Raw genomic sequence first — 14,558 nt, 5'->3', positions numbered from 1 at the left:
ACCTGCCTCCTGTTGGCCCCGGGGCGTTTACCCGTAACATCCTGCGGCAAGAGGAATGCCCCGGCGTTACGTTGCGAGTGTGTAACGCACAGCAACCGGTCCGGCACGCGGGACACATCTGGAGCGGTCAGCAGCAAGTCGGGGGCCAAATTAATTGGCGCTGACCGACCCGGCCCACTGCAGGGGCTGCTGCTGTTGCCGACTGACTGACCGTGTTGAAACGCAAGCCCAATCTGCTGCAGTAGTATCGGGCAGGTGGAAAAGCTGCCCGATTATACGCCGTTATGAATCGATCGATCTCCGCCGACATGTTTGTGGGTGTTTGTTTCATTTACCTAACCGAACTCAAAGGGTTCTAATCACGCGACCTGCTCACAATGCCCGCTCGCCTCGCTCTGGCGACCGACCCGGTCGACCAGCCGACGACCTTCGCTACCGTCGTAACGCGGTGGCCTGTCTTTCGCAAAAAGATGTATAGTTTTCAGCTCGGTTTTCAGGCACAGTAATTTTCTACGCCGTAACAGCGGCCCAGTAAGCGAGGGGATGGCCACATGGAGCAGCGGCCGCGACAAGCGACAACGTTCTATCATCTACATTCTTTGTTATATGGGTGCTTCTGAAAAAGGCGGCAAATAATATGTGTCCCTGGCTTTTTGTTCTTGAGTTGCAGGATCAAGAACATCGCGTTTGGAGTAAAAATGAACCCACAAGACTGCAAGTAGTTAAAGCCACGCTACTACTTATAGTCTCGGGAACGTTGTCCCCCTGACGAAATGAAGTGATATCTAGCAGGGGGCGGTACAAGTTTTCCTTTCCTATTCGATCGCGCCCATGAGCCCCGTCCGTCCCTAATACAGCCCCGTGCCGAGGCGAGCCCCGACGACGGTGAGTTACGATGCCGCGCGGTCCGCCGGCGACCGTCGCGCGTCCAGCAGCCGCCGCCCGCGCACGGCGGGAGCGTCCCGGTGAATGTGCTCGCGGGGGAGTCAAGGGCGCGGTGAAAGCGAATCCTCCCGGCCCTCGGCCGTAAATCAGTTCTCGCGTCGCATCCCTTCCCGGGGGGCACGCTCCCCTTATTGACGTCTGAGGGGCACCCGGCTGCCGCGGGCTGCGAGAAAGGCGCACCTCCCGTGTGGTACACTCGGGCACCTCTGCTCGCATAGCGCTCATCCAGTGTGGCACACTCTCTGGCACTTGCTCGAGGCACTCTAGTGTGGAACACTCGGGCACCTGCTCGTGGCTCCACTCAAGTGTGGTACACTCTTGCACCTGCTCGCGAGCCCCTCCTCCTTCAGCGTGGTACTGTTGGGCACCTGCTCGTGGCGCAGCGCGACCGGGGCGCCTGCTGCGCGCTCGACCGCCGCCCCCTGGGGCCTGCACGACTCTCTTGTCGCGCTCCTCCCCTCCGGGTCGCCGCTGGAGCCCCCAGCAGGCCCTCAGGTCGTCGACTCGCTCGCGCAGAGGTCGTCTCCTTAATGTATCTGCGGCGGCGCGACGCCCCCGTCGGTCTTTACGACGGTATCACTCTCTCCGGCGCCGTCGTCGTGTCTGACACTTCGGCGGCAAGGGCGGCCCACCAGCGCCACAGAGGGGCGCGTCGTTCTCCCGAGGTGGCGCTCCGCCCTATATCCTTAGGGCTGCGGGGCGTGGTGGGGCGTGGCGGGGCGTGGGCGGGTGTGAAAGGGAGAGTCCCACGGCGGTGCAATTAAACGGCGCGACTGAACTGCGTCGGCGGCAGCGGCATCAGTGCGGCCGCCCGCCGCCTGCGCTTCCTCCTTGTACGCACCTTCCTTACCTTCCTTGCCTTCCTTTTCCCCCCGGGCTCCGGCTCTTCCCATGACCGCGTTGTGTCTCATCCAGGTCATTACTATACGCACAACAAAGACGTCCTTAAGGGCCTGCTCCTCTGCGTTGTCGCACCCGCGTAATGATAACGACGAGCAGCGGGTTGGCGCAGCTGTGGCCTGACGCCTGACGTGGTCAAGGGACGCGATGCGGCGACCGGTGACCGTAAAAAATGTACTCGTATATTTCCAACCATTTGTTGCAATTTTTACCAAATATCTTGTAAATTTGCGAAAGCATGTTCTTGCTTGCCACCCGAATCCAAGACGATACGAAACGCTTGTAATTTTCCAATTTCAAATTGTAATTTTTTTGATATACATCATCATGGATTGTTTCTTTTGCGTAAACCTACGACTATTTTTCACAGAATGCTTGGCGATGTTATTCGATGGGGTTTTGTTTCCACGGCACATGGTGCATAATGCAGGCAGCTATCGTGCCCGCGCCCACATGAGAACTCATATCCCCATGAAGGTTCCTCGTTCCTGTGTCCTCTACGAGACGCACAATACGACGTCCCCGGGGGGGGGGCGCGGCTCGGCTCGGCGGGGCACGCCTCTGGCCGATGGAGCAGTCGCTGTGGCGAGGCACATAGGCACAAGGTACAACAAGGATTTACTCCAAATAGACGCGGGGTACGGACAAGCTTTGCTATAAATTGTTCCGGCTCGCCTCTATGAGCTCGTTGTGTTTATGCTGTCCTCCCCTTCCCGCTCTTTCCCCTCTCGCTGGCTCTCCCACACGTGAGGGAAGGACAAGGCCCCCGGTCCTTGCTGCTGCTGCTGCTGCTTTGCGTTGCTTTCAGACGCTTTGCGCGGGAACGCTCCTTCATTATGCCCGTTACGTCACCCACGGCTACGCTAACTCCCCCCCCCCCGCCCCCTTTCCACTCCGCAGCCCGCGTCGGCGGGGTCCTGCCTGCCTGACCAGCCCGCCCGCCCCTCGTGGAACTGTAACACATCGCCAACCTGTCGGCCCCGCCCGCCCCGCCACGCCCGCCCCGCTCCCGCCCCGCCCCGCCCCGTCTCAAAAGGGCTGCCTTGCCACGGCGGCGGCGACGGCGCAACGCGTTGGAAACAACGTGAATGAAAGGAAAATTCGTGGCGGGCGTATTAGCCGGCTGGCCCGGTCGAGTGCGCCCCCCCCCCCTCCTCTCTCGTCTCTCTCGCGGTCCAAATCCGCCGGCGCGCTATGCGCTTGCTTCTCTGCCTCACTCACGCATTTCTTCACGTTGTTGGCTCTCGATAGAGCCAATCATTATGTGCGATGAGAAGGCAAGACCTCGCACAACACGTACCGTACCGATTGGTTTACTTGGGGCGTAACTCTTTACATGCTGCATGCTTTTATTACATTTTTCTGCACGGCCAGATGGTTTATAGCAACTTCGTTTCGTTCACAAACCACTCTTTCATTTAAAAACGTAAGTGGCAGTATTTATAAAAACAAAGTTGTACTTCTTTTCCATCTTAATCTTTGTCTGTCGCAGTGGCAGAGCTTTATTCCCGTGCCTTAAACATTTTACACTGGGGCTGGCGCGCCTCTCCGCCCCTCCGCCTTGTCGCCTTTGAGCATTTTTCAGCCGTCCACGCCTCGCTTTTACTCCCTCGCCAGAGGTCACGAGCGTCGCGAGCGCGCTGATGAACGCCGTGCTGCAGATTGCAAACGGCTGCTGCAGCGGGGCGCGGCCGGCCCACCACGCGGGCCACCCCCGTGACGTCCAGAGAGGCTATGGACGAACTTTACGAGGTATTGTTCCAGTTGTTCGTTTACTAGTATTCTGATTATTATTATTGTTATTATTACGACGGGACGGGCGGTTGCCTGCTCACGACCTTGGCTGCCGCACCCTGCTGTGCGCCCCGCGGAGGGTGCGGGGCGGAGCGTCGCCCAGCATTCCCCGGATTCCGAGGTCAGTGGAACTTTGGTCCATTGTTAAAAATATCCTCGTAAATGTACGACAAAATATTTAGTAATAATTAGTACCTTTCCTAAAAATGTTGTAAATTTATGACAACCTAATCGTGCTCGTCAATGTATTCCAAGTCAAAATAACATACTGCTTGTAATTTTACGATTTTCAATTGCAATTTTACGATAGGCTTTGTGGAAAATTTTCCCATGAAATCTACAATTATTCTTCACGGTGATCCGAACCTGCTGTGCGAGCAGGACACGGCGATACGTATCTCGTTGGAAAAAGTAATCCTCGCGGACTCGTTGACTCACCTGGACTCTCATGCTGGTCGCGAAGGGGGCGCGCACTCCAGTAAAGATCCCAAAAAGGCGAGCGGCGTGCAGCAGCACGGGGGTCACTGAAGCACTTGTGGGGGAGGGAGGACTGGGTATCGTCCACACAACAACGGGTTCACACACACTCACTGCGACACTCTCCTTCGCGCGCGGGGAGCCGAGCGGTCTGCCGCTGTGCCGGGTCGTTCGGGAATAAACAGAGTCCAGTCCCGGCTCCCCTTTATAACCGCGGAGTGGGGAGCGGCGGGGAGCGGGGCGGCCCGCGCCACCTGATAATGGGGAGGGAGAGGGGGCGCCGCGGACCCCTCCCACTCCTCGGCGGGCGTCCCGACGCGGGCTCTCCGCGCGGGCTCCCTCCACCCCCGCTTCCCCCTTCTCACCACCCCCTCCCTTTTACCCGAAGAGTCTTCCCTTTCGGTCGAGCGGTGTGGAAGGTAAATCAGTTAGAATATGCCCTCTGATAGGGGGAAACAAGATTTGACAAAAAAACAAATTGTCGAGAACAAATCGGGTGCCCACCCACACACTCAAGTCTCGCAGGCGGATTGAGATTTACGGCCCCGTTAAATGGAAGCGTGTGCTTATTCAAATCAATAGAGTCCGCCCGCGCTCCGCCGTGCGCGACGACGGGACGACGCGGGTCACGATTTCCGGCATTCGATATAATATTTATTATTTATAATATTTTTCGCGCGGGAGCTTTAGCCACAGTTTATTGTCGTCAGGCTGCGTCCGGCTGCGTGTCGTCCTGCTTGTTCGAATACGCGCCCGAGTCTCGAAATGGAGCGTAAATTTGTCGTTTTCCTTTTGACAAGTCATCGGGAGCGCGTAGTGTATGGCCGTTCCGTTGGCGCTCGTCTCCCGCGTGCGTTGAAGTCTCCCGATGAAAGCAGATCTATGGGCCGTTTGTTTTCTCCCCGCGCCGCCGCTGTGGGGGCGGCTGGCACGTGTGACGGTCACGTCGGCGGCTACCGGAACTTCATACACGCAGCGCGGGGTGCGGGGTGAGTGCGACTCATCGGGCGAGGAAAGTCCCCCGCGGTGCGGCGGTAGTAATGTTCCACCGCGGCGTGTCTTTTTCTTATATGAACCTTTCATGCTCCATTTGATAATAATGGACCTTCTTGAGACGCAACAATGTGAGCCGAGGAGTCGGGGAGGGAGGAGACGGACGAGACAGCTGCAATAACTTGAAAGCCAGGGCACTCGGTGATATGTGGCAGGAAAATTCCCTCGCCCTTTTTTCGCTCTCTCTGTCTGTCTCTGTCTGTCTGTCTCTCTCTCCCTCTCCCTCTCCCTTCCCTCCCCTCCCGCTCTCTGTGTGTTTCTCTCTCCCCTTTGGCGGCAGCTCGTCACTTTCTTGGTCGAGAGACGCGAGTGACACTCAGTGACGGTGCGGGGCACAACATGGCAGGCCTGACTAGACCCGCAAGTACATGCTGCACAGTTGGTCACGTAGGTGAATGGTAAATGCCAGCTCAAACAGCCGGGGCGCGTCTGTAGTTGTTCAATACAAGTACTTTTTTCCCGAAAAACATTTGGGTTTCTGTCAGATTGCAAAAGAGCAAATCCTATCGAGGAAGACAAATAATATTTTTTTTCCAGGTCCGTTTCTTTTTCGTTATTGCCTCCTAGGAGTGCAAGGACACTGCTGAATGTCGACACACGCCCTGGCGGGGCCCTGGCGGGCGACGCGGAGGCGGTATAAAGTTGCCGCGAGTGGGGGTGAGGGACTTTGATCGAATGTGAGTACGCAGAATGGCGGCCGCACGCACGCCGCGCCACGCCCCGCCACGCGCCTAGACGTATAGCCTCAGTGACAATAACGGCACCCACGCAACGTTATGGAGCCGACCAATCCCGAGGCCCGACCTAGCCGGGCTCTCCTGGAGCCGCGGGTTCAGCGCCGCAGCGCCAGTGTTGCCAATTCAAACAATCGTGTTCTAACGAGGCCTGGCCGCCTGCTCGCGCTCGAGGGCCGGTGGCGGCGGCGGGCCGGGCGCGTTTGGTGTGCCGCGGCGTTGGCCGACCTGACCTGCTAGAGGGGGGCCAGGCCGAGGCGCCGCGCGGGGCTTTTGTCTCATCAGGCGCACGTGTTTGTCCATAGGATGCAGCCGTGGAGCAGCCATGGGGCAGCCGGAGCAACGACGCCTACAGTGACTCGAAAACTTCAAGATTATTTGTTCTCCCGTATGTGTGTGAATTGCTGTGAATTGATTATTACCGTCTCTGACTGGTGGGGAGAGTATTGCCGTCCTGCCCTGTCGATTACGCATGCATTCCCCAGGAAGTCGGCCGTTGACGCCGCCCGCCTCGTTATGCGTCCCGCTCGACGGATTAATAATTTCGCGGCTGCTTCTTTTATCATTACCGATTCCAGTTTTTGGAATTAAGATGTAAAGCAGCGACGGCAGCAGCAGCAGCAGCAGAGATGGGGAAAGTAAAAACGTTATCTCGGTGTCGGCGGGAGTTAGCAGCAGAGCGCCCCGGCAAACTGGCTCCTTCCGCTCGCCCCGGACTCTGACCGTCTCTGACCGGACAGGAGGACAGCGACGGCCGTAACCCGTCCGCAACTCTGCCGACATTATTTTCCCTCCTGCGGTCCGCTCCTCCTGAAGCTGCTGGTTGCTCTTGCTTTTTAGGTCGTTTGCTAAATCCATCCCGCTAACGCCATCGTTTCCGAATGCCACCCAGCCCAGCCCAGCTCCAACTGCAGTCCACCGGTGTGGCACGAGCAAGCTTCCAGGATGAAGCCTCCAGGATGAAGCCTGGAGGCTGAAAAGTACAGGCTGAAATCCTCCAGGCTGAAGCTTTCATGTCGGAGCCTCAAGGCTCCAATCTGAAGCCTTTCAGGAATGTAGTCTTCAGGCTAAGGCCTTCCAGGATGTAGTTTTTGGGCTGAAGCATCTAGGCTGAAGCCTATGGGTTGGAGAGTTAGTCGCGGCAAACGCGGCGTGCGCCGTTGCGAGCCAAGGCTGGAGCCTCCGGCCTGGAGCCGTCTCACGGTTCCCATGCGCTGTACCGGCCTGGTCCTGCCGGTGCGTCGTACACAGGAGGAGGCCTCTATTAGCGGTCGGTCGTCCTAATCCCTCCGCTGCAAGTCACGCTAAAGAAGAGCCTCCTCCACAGCAGCTTACAGTCGTCCACCACGGAGCTACACACTCGCCCGGCCGGCCACTCGTCGCCCTCCTCCATTGAGACCTTCGGTCGAATAACAAAAAAAAGAAAACACGAATCTCGCCGCTTGCTCCGTCATGTAGTGATGAGGCGTACATCATGCAACAAACACATAAACGTGCCCGCGCAAATGTGTGTGTATGTGTGTGTGCACGCGCACATCAAGGCTGACGGATCCGAATCGCAATCCGAATGAGACGTCTGTCTGTGGTTCGTCCGTGCCATCCCGTTGGTGCGTCCGCTTGGCCGCGGCTGGGCGCCCAGGCCGCTTCCCGTTGCGTCACAACGGCAGTGATTCGACGGTTCGAAAGGCTTCTGTTCCGGACACTGGAACCGCCTGGGACATCTTTTGTGTTCCTACAGTTTTTACCTTCAAATTTTCCGGGAAGAACTTAAGCTGCTTCGTGGTCGGCCGCATGTTTGTGGGGTCCAGCGACTTGTCAAAGTGGTCACACCTCACGCCCCACGCGGATGACGCCGCCTTCGCGACCCAGCACGCCCGGGCACCGCCTTCGTGCAGCCCGCGAGGCCCCCTCTGGTCGTCGTGATCCTGGAGAGGAGGAGGGCGGCCTTGCGCGTGGCCTTGGGCGCCGCAGTGGAATTGGGTGCGGCGGCGGGGCGCGTCTCGCGGGTAGTCGGCGGGTAGCCGGCCGGACCTGCACGCCGCCGTGTGGCGGGGCGCGGCGGGGCGTGTCCGGGCGGCGGGGCGTGGTGCTGGGCTGGGACCCGCAGCCGCTCACTTGGACGCCCGCTGCGCCGGGCCGCTATGCCCTGCCAGTCTAATCGAAGTTGTTATATCTCGGTCCAAAATGACGAGTCCTTGATCCGCCCCCGACCGCAGGCCGGCTAACTGTATTCCGTAAGGTCACAAAGTTTGTGCCTTTCTCGCTTCAGAGGATAGAACAATATTCGGAACTTCATTTCTTTTTGCCATTGCCTTCCCCTTCCTGCAGACACTTGCACCCCTTATGGAGTGTGCCGTGTCTCCGTCTCAGCCGCGGGTAAAGGCCTCCAGGGTGGTCCCCATGGATGCAGGACGCTGTCCAGGACGCCAGTGTAGGATACGGTCCGGGGCGGCGGCGGTCCATGGGAGCGCGGCGTCCGCCCGCTTGCCCTGGACAGCCGGACTTGTGGCGTTAGCCACGCTTTCCTCCACGCATACGGTGCCGTTGCATCACGAATGGGTGGCCAATTAGCTGAACCAGAGCTCCGTCACGTTCTGTCCCGCCCTCGTCACGGAGTCACGCTCCTGTCACTTTATTGTCACGTTTTATTGACGTTTACTCCACGTATATCTCCATCTCTGTGGCGCCATGACTATGAAAAATACCCCCCCCCCTTCCCTCTTTTTTCACTCGCTCTTCTCTTAGACAAAGTTATTTTACGAAAGACATTTTTACCAATTGTATTTTTGTTGTGTTTATAGACAAAAGTCCTGAACAATGAAATGCACCAACACAACAGTGTACTGTAGATTACAGAAGAATTAATCTATCGACATCGTGACACACTGACACACACACGCACACACACTCTCTCACGCGGCGTGACGCGTGGCGCGTCTGTCGCCTTCGACTAAGAGTGACGCGTTTCAAAAGTCCCGCGTATTGGTATGCCTGCCGACACGCGCGCGCGGCGACGGTCAACGAGAGGGAAAGAGACAGAAAGGGGGGCGGAGCGGGGAGCGGCGGGGCTGACGTAACAGTGTAGCGCCCCACCCAGCCCAGGCCGGCCCCTAGGAAGGATTTGGTCGGATTACACCTGCAATTGTGTGTCTCTTACGCTCGCTCGTTCAGTCACATTAGGCGGTAATGAACGGAACATGGAGCAGAGAACTTCATAGGTCACATGATGACAACAGCGATTTTCTTTACAAAACACACTCGACAATGGTGTTGCGGTATGGTCGCCCCCTGCTGCTGCTGCTGCCGCCTCGGCTGCGCGCTCACGTGCCATACATAATAATCTTGTCACGCCAATATGGCATTAGCACGCGGCAGTGGCGTCGCGTTTTAGGTTACTTGCGGACGGATTTCCAACCACACGAGGTTCTAGCCGCGCACCGCACAACATGCAGGCAGCTCTCTGGCAGGTGCTCGAGCTCGCGCCGCGGGACGCACACCCGGAATGTTGCACCTGTGCGATGAGGCATTAAATCGATAGTTGATGTTACATTTTTGCTGCTCTATGCTCTATGCTGTACGTTCATTTTCCTTCTTATTTAACCCATTTCTGCAGTGTTTCAAAATGCAGTCCCATAATGTTAAACCCACGAATAATATTGCGAAGTGGTCGTGGAATTTTAATTAAACATTCAGGGGAATCATATCATGATTTTTTATTTTTGTACGACACATTGAACTACTTAATTTTTTGCGATTACATGTCAAAAATGCCAGGTGGCGTCTTCTACATCTACGTGTGAGTCTTTATACGAGTCGTGTAGCGTGTCGTCGTACAGCGATTGTTTATTTTTAGTTGACCTGGCAGAATGTGTTGTGCCTGTTAGTGTGTGTGCGCGCGCTGGCGGCGTGCGGTTATGGGCTCCAGTAAGTACGCCGGACTCCGAATTAGAACGCGATCACTGGCCTGCCGGTCGGTCAGTCGGCGCGCGGCCGAGGCGCATAGCACCAATTCGCGCGCCCAGCCAACCGGCTGCTGGACCGCTGCTGCGGTGGACGCGGCCGTTAAACGCTTTGCTGACGAGTGACCACTGCCGCGGGAGTGGACCTCCTTGTAAGGCACACGCACGCCGATACCACGCCAAGGAAGTACTCCACTCTGTAGAGAATGCCGCGATGCAGGGGGGCGGTGTGTGTACCCCCCACCACCCTTCTTAATACCCTCAGCATCTCTGACCGGTTTACCGAATCAGCTGTTTCCGCTGGCACTGCTGCTGGCTGTCAATCCATAATAAAGAGTGCGTGCGGTTTTGCGGTCTGTTGAATTACTTTTCTTGTCGGGCGATGCAGTTCCGGTGGCCGTACGACCACAAAAATCGGAACCGTTGCCGGAGCAGACTGCACGCGACCAACTTTAACACCAGTTTGTATGTGCCTTTGTACCTTTTCACTATCTTTTTTATTTTTCTGCTGTGCGTGTGATAATAGTAAAATGGCGAGAGCCCGCCTTGCTACTACTGCTTCATCTCGGAATATGAAATTAATCGTGAGAACCTCTCCTTTTTTCCCTCTCCCTCTCCACCATCTTCCTGCAGTTTGCGGCGAACGCAACAAGGCGGCGGTGGCATCATCAGCGTTCGATGTGCGAAGAAACGTAAAAGCGGCTGAAAGCAGGGCGGGCTGATTCACTTATTATTCCTCGGAAGTCGTCTCCCTCCGGCTGCTGTGTGGGGCCCCTAATGGCCTGCTGTCTGCCGCCCCTCCTGCACACCTTTCTCCTTCTCTTCCACTCACCGCTGTCGCTCCGTCTCTGTCTCCCTCCACTCTCCCGCGCGGTCCATAGGTCCAACACCAGCGTCCTTGACTGGGCGTTATACTCTGAAATGTTATTGTAATCGCGTTTCGTTATTATCCATCCACTCTACGGCTACGACCACTACTGCCGCTCCACTCAGTGCAGCGCGTGATTGAATGAATGCCGATAGCCATCGCCGCTTTTTGTGGTGCGGAGCGCCCCGCCGTGCGGCCAGCGGCCGGGCATTCGGGGCCCTTGGGGCCCTTAACGTAACGCCCATCGTCGTGTTTGCAGGAAGCAGGTGGCGTGGCCCGGGCGTGAAAGGGTGAGTGAGTGAGTGGTGCGAGCATCAGCAGCGTGTCGGTGGTCTATGCGGCCTCCTCCGTGAGTGAAAGGTCTCGCTCGCTGCCGTGCTTTCTTCCTCCCGCGGGTCGCGTCCTTGAGGGACCCCTCTTCTTGCTGCCGTCTGATGATGGTTGGCAATTAGGGGAAGCAGACGGTACAGTCACCGTCAAAAGACGGGGCATGGTCCTATTCTCTTAGCTGTTTTGTTCGAGGGAATTTTCCAAATAAAATGTTACTTTTTGGAAAATTTCGGAAAATCTTGCAGAATGTTGCGATACTATTACATTTTTCAGTGAATTTCTTCAATGGCAGTTTTCGCATTTTTTTAAAAATCAATGCAAAAAAAAAAAAATACTTGGTGTTACCAGTTTTTGGCCACTTGCAAGTGGCCGGCCACTGCCAAACTGCAACTGCCTGTTATGGCAAATGTGGCCAGTGCGCGGATTTATCCCCCGCGGTACCGTGCAATAAATCTCCCGCTGTGTGTCTCCGCCGCGGTGGGGCAGGCCTCCTGGACAGGCCCGGCAGCCCTCTGCTTCCAGCGGGTAGAAGTGTCATCACAATGCGGCCGCCCGGACAAGTGGTCCTGGAGGAGCACAGCGCAGCCCCCCGCAGCTGGACAAACGCGCGGCGCTGCTGCACTCGCCTTTCCAGGAGGGGCTCAAAGAGGAGAGGGGAAAGAAAAAAAAAAGGTGACGAGCGGTCTTATACGGACAAGGCGCGCGTACTTATTCGAGCGAGTTGGGGTGGTTGGGGCCGATCCAATGGCGCCGTCGCCGACAAGGACTGGTCCGTGGATGATGGCGTCGAGCGCATGAGTTCAAATTGTGTTAAGAAAAAAGTCTCCGTCCACGCCGACGCGACGGTCTGTCTAGCAGTTTGGAGTGCAGCAGTACACAGTGCAGCTGTAACAGTGCGTTGCAGAGTGTTCCAATTACCCACATCTCATTGCGACATGACTCCCGGCCGAGGGGCTGCAAAGAGCAGCCAGATGATGACCCCATGATTGTCAAACGGCGGTCAATGGCTGCTGCGGCTGGTCGCACTGGTCTCGGCGCCGGTCTGATCTGACCAGGAAGCTAACGCCTGTGTGTCTCGTTGGCGCGGTCAGCCAACGAGGGGGGTAAGGAGGGGGGGGGGGGTAATGCGGTGTGAGCTGTGCGGCCGCTCCGTGTGCACCCGTGCGGGGAGCAGCGCCGCCTGCCACCCCCGGGCTGCGGCTGCGATCGGCCTGGCCTGAAACATAATATCGCTCACTCTATCGCCGGGCCGCGATGCCGCCGCCGCCGCTGCTGCCAGGCCCGCGGGCCACCCTACTCAGACAATCGGTCGTCCATCGGGCCCAGCGGACTAAACTGTTCTATGGTGGTCGTGCTCGTGGCGCAAGTGTCGAACGGCGCAGTGAGCCATTTGTCCGCTGCCGCAGAGCGCTACGATCAGAGACGTCATACCGACGCCTGGGCGTCGGGCGTTTTGGAAACATTTTACGAATAATTTTGCATGAATTTTCTTTTATATAACTTGTCAGAGATGTTGCATGTTGTCAAAGGAAACTAAGAATAATACGTGCAAATTACTCAACTTTGCGCCCAAAATTTAAAAATTGTTAACAAAAAGAAGTTTAGAGGAGAGAAAAATCCGTGAACTTTCGGCGTGCAAGTTGTTATCTGCGGTCGATTTGGATTTTCTCAAACATATATATTCAGCTGGGGTTAGTCAGATTAGAAGGGTTCATAGGGCTCCGTTCGGATGGTGACGCCGCAGGCTGCCGGCCTGACATCGTGACGGAAGTGGCCGAGTGCGAGGTGCGGGGAGAACGAGAGAAAGAGAAGGAGAGAAAAGAGAGGGAGAAGTGGGAGAAGGGAAAGGTAGTGAGCGGTGGAAGGGGCCGCCGTCTTGGCATGGATCACATTGCTGCTCCATTTGTCGCGAACAGCATCGAGCATCGGACAGCCGTGCCGCTGGTTAAGTCACGTTACGTCAGGGGCCTCGGGGCTGGGCTTGGCCGGGCGGGGCAAGACGGCGCGGGGCGGGGAACGCTTGGCGAGGAATGTGTGCCGGTGTTTGGGAGCGGCCGCCCCAGTGTGATAGGCAACCGGCACTCAGCGCTCCCGGAAACTGGATCGTCGACCACATCCCCTTCCAAGCAGTCTTCAGTGATAATTTTGTAACAATTGTCCTCAACGGTGGCACGCCAGTAGTGTTTCGAACCCTCTCGGCTAGTGTGCCCCACGCCGTCGTGTGACCCTGGTTGCACAAGTTGGCGACGCGTCGCTGGGGCAGGGCAGGGCACCGGCCCAGGGCACCGCCAGGGTCAAGGAGAGAGGCGCACTGCTTTGCGATGTAACCGCACTGTTGTCACTGCTGTGGTGTTTGGCAACGTGCCCGGATGGATGCGCGAAGATTTGGGTTGCATCTCCTCCTGTGAGTGGTGCCGTCGAGATTATTTTTTGACCGGGCGAATTAATCTCGACCGTTGCTGATAATTATTTTGAAATATGTTTTCATTATTTTTGACCGACTGCTCGCCCCGGACGTTTTGGCAGAAGCGCTGCTGACCGGCCTGGCCTGGAATTGGGGCAGGAACCGTTAATATTTTTCTATCGCTCCAAACCAGACGCTCGACGGCAGGCTCATCCTGTCCGCGCTCTTCGCCTGAGGCGAGACCGGATCTATTTCGCACAAGACTGAGTCCATGGCGTCTATCGTTTCTTCTTCTTCTTCTTCTTCTTCTTCTTCTTCTTCTTCTTCTTCTTCTTCTTCTTCTTCTTCTTCTTCTTCTTCTTAAATAATAAATAATGTTATTTCTCGGCGTCGTCATCATCAAGCATCCTTATCAAACATCTTCGCATCAAGTATCATCATCAAGCATCCTCCACCTCCACAAGCATCATCAGGTATCAAGCATCTTCCTCAAGCATCAGCATTATCATAATCTATAACCATCAATCATTTGCATCATCAACCATCACCACTCAACATCATATTATTATTGCCATTATTTCACGAAGCAACTTTGACTATGAGGGTTCCTAGGGGGTAGAGATCCGCAAGTCACTGGCAGAGCGCCGCCGTAGCCCAACGTGGCCCGACGGGGATGTCGAGTGCTCTGCAGTGTCCAGCTGTGTCCTGTGGTCCGGCCTGGCCTGCATCACTGAATGGTGTTTGGCGGCTGCCCGAGTTGTTCTGCTGCTGCAATCCGTTTTGGTGGTGTCGAGATGTAGTCGTCGTAGTTAAGTTGCTCAACGATTTTTGCGGACGAACGAGTAATAAGGAGCAGCGGCCGGGGCCGGTGCATTGTCCGGCAGCACCTTGCCGCAATGTAATGCCGACTCTTGTCGAACCATAACGATTGACGATCAGTGATCGGGCTATCGGTATCATCGTTGTTCTCTCCCCCTCTCTTCTCTGTTTCAGTTCTTATCCCACTGTGGAGTAAGCTTTGCTTATTATTTGCTTATTTACTTGCTTCTCTTCCCCCACGAGCGGTCCCAGGGGTGGCGGGTGGAACCCCTGCC

General features: G+C 56.4%; 1 protein-coding gene and 1 long non-coding RNA gene across 5 annotated transcripts in view; one reads left to right on the top strand and one right to left on the bottom strand.

Annotated features, from left to right (window-relative positions):
- Nucleotides 1-4,292, bottom strand: part of LOC113218423 (uncharacterized) — a 41,138-nt gene extending 36,846 nt beyond the window's left edge. For both annotated transcript variants that reach the window (XM_052266819.1, XM_052266820.1), the window contains exon 1: nucleotides 4,078-4,292. In XM_052266819.1, the coding sequence (XP_052122779.1) occupies nucleotides 4,078-4,089 (12 nt within the window). In that variant the 5' untranslated portion in view covers nucleotides 4,090-4,292. The remainder of the gene's footprint in view (nucleotides 1-4,077) is intronic.
- The window catches only part of LOC127749289 (uncharacterized), a 174,174-nt gene that overhangs the window by 34,674 nt on the left and 124,942 nt on the right, over nucleotides 1-14,558 (top strand). The gene's annotated exons all lie outside the window — the stretch shown is intronic.

This window comes from Frankliniella occidentalis, unplaced genomic scaffold (assembly GCF_000697945.3).
Source record: "Frankliniella occidentalis isolate FOCC.00 unplaced genomic scaffold, Focc_3.1 Scaffold43, whole genome shotgun sequence".
Classification (NCBI taxonomy): domain Eukaryota; kingdom Metazoa; phylum Arthropoda; class Insecta; order Thysanoptera; family Thripidae; genus Frankliniella; species Frankliniella occidentalis.
This window is presented reverse-complemented; position numbering and strand designations above follow the sequence as displayed.